At 44.0% G+C, this 2,168-nt stretch overlaps 1 protein-coding gene across 1 annotated transcript in view; it reads right to left on the reverse strand.

The window, feature by feature from the left end:
• STOX2 (storkhead box 2) overlaps positions 1-1,667 on the reverse strand; it is a gene marked incomplete at its 5' end in the record, with an annotated part of 7,817 nt that extends 6,150 nt beyond the window's left edge. Inside the window, one exon of the mRNA XM_010140617.1 lies at positions 3-1,667. Within this exon, the coding sequence (XP_010138919.1) occupies positions 3-1,667 (1,665 nt within the window). The remainder of the gene's footprint in view (positions 1-2) is intronic.
• Between the last annotated feature and the right edge of the window lie 501 nt (positions 1,668-2,168).

Consider the following 2,168-nt stretch of genomic DNA (forward strand, 5'->3'; position numbering starts at 1 on the left):
GCTTGGGCCCTTTGGGGATTCCTCTTTGTGCACCCCAGGCTCCCTAGCTATATGTTGAGACTGTCTTTCTGCGGGAGTCATTTTTTTGAGCCCGTCTGTCCCCGTCAGTGTATCATGATCCTCTTTATTCTTTCCCAGTGGTGATGGAGCAGTAAGCACAGTCTCACTGGAGGTGTTGCACTGAAAATAGTCATCGACTGCAGATTTTGTTGTGCAGGAGTTGATCTCGCTATACGATGGCAAATTCTCTGTAGGCTTGTTTTGTTCCAGTAGGCTACAAGAACTGGGGGTTTCTACACTGCCGCTTGCTATTTCAGGGATGCAAGTCTCTTTGTAGCTTGCAGATGAAATCAGAGCCCTTTGATGACTGAGCGACTGAGATGGCCTTAAGGTACTATCATCAATGTAAGTTTGGCTAGTTGTTTGGTCATCTGGGCTGCAGCCTTCACCTATATCTTCAGGTGTGCCTAAAGCAGCTGAGCCCAGGGGTCCCTTGGAGTTATCCATGGATCTAGATCTTTCTTTAGCCTTACTAGATCGCTCATTCCTCGACCTTCTATCCTGTGTATGGCTGTGGCTTCGATGGACCTTGGAGTGAGAGCTTCCCCTGGAAGGTTCAGGGAAAGGCATTTCAGTTCTTCTTTTGGCCAGCTCACCAGACACGTCCCACTCTGGTGTCATAGGAAAGTGAGATTCAATCATGTTAGGATTGCTGTGCATTATAAAATTATCTCCCTTATGTTCTATTATAAAACAGCCTTCCCGTGGAGATCGAGTCAAGGGATCATAGAACTCATACTCCCTTTCAGCAGGTATATCCAAATGAGAGCCATCTGATGGATCTCCTTTGGACACCCGAGTCTTGCTGTGTGACCTTGATTTCCCATGAGACTTTCTGTGATTCCTGCTCTTTTTACTTCGGCCACTGTGGTGAGCTGAAGATCCTGCTTTACTTCGTTGAGCTTTTTCTTCTTCAAGTTTCTTCATCAGTGCAGTGTGCCTCATGACATTTTCCACAGTCAAATCTGGGTTAATGCGCCTGATAATCTCCATTTCTACCTCCCTAGGTATAGTGGTAGGGGTGTCTTCATCCCTTAGCGGCCACTCCTCTGGAGGAAACTGGGCAGAGAAATTTGCCAGCTGTTTGGTCTTGTCCTTCTTAAAACTTAATCGGAATAATTTTAGTCCAAATTTCTTAGACTGCTTTTCCACATCCTTAGGCTTTGTGAGTGTCTCTGCTTTATAAGAAAAATTGACAGTACTTTTACTTTTCTCAGTAGGTGGGACTTGACATAATGAAGGAGGACAGTATGAGTCTTTACAGTCTTTTGCTGATTTCCTCTGTAGGGTAGATGCATGCATGCTGTGCATGTCTTCTCTGCAACAATGGCAGGAGTCGCAGTGGTTTTTGGGTAGTGTTCGGTCCCTGACGCATCCCGAGGCAGAAGGAGTTATAGTTCCTTGTTGTGGAGAGGTACATTGAGACCTGTCAGGTATCCTCTCATCCAAATGGTACCATTTACTGTTAGTTCTTATGAGAGATGGTGTGATAAAGTAAGTCTGCGGGGTTACAATGAAATAGCCATCCGGAGTTGGGTATATTTTCCTCTCCCGTACAAGCATATTCAAGGTATGTCGGAGGATTTCTGGACTGGGTGTTGGAACTCCTAGAAATGACAGTAAACACATGTCATGGAGTGCATAAAACTGTGCAGGACTCTCTGGCTCCCCCCTCCTCAACAAAAACCTGTTTCTTCCAATATGCAAGCTGGAATGTGCTGAACAAACAACTACAGCAAGGCACTTTGTTAGGCATTCTCTTGTCTGTTTGCTTTTCCATTTATCTCCTACACTTCAGACATATCAATTAAACAGAAAGGAGACCATTAATTGAGTGTTACATACACACACACAAAAAAAAGACATTCTAGTCACTTTTATTGCAAGGGTGACCTTAAGCTACAAGACGGAATCACTGAAAATCAAAGGGTGTCAGGGGAAACATGTCACTTCTGTCTTCTTCCAATTAAATATTTATATGCCAATTCACCAGAATTATTTGTTATAATGCCCAGTCACTTATAAACCAGTGGTTGTTACTTTGGATGCCTAAGTTGTTTTTCCACAGAGGAATACCACACAGAATAAAAAGCATTCCCCCCAACTGC

The sequence above is a fragment of the Buceros rhinoceros genome, unplaced genomic scaffold, assembly GCF_000710305.1.
Source record: "Buceros rhinoceros silvestris isolate BGI_N320 unplaced genomic scaffold, ASM71030v1 scaffold11637, whole genome shotgun sequence".
Lineage (NCBI taxonomy): Eukaryota > Metazoa > Chordata > Aves > Bucerotiformes > Bucerotidae > Buceros > Buceros rhinoceros.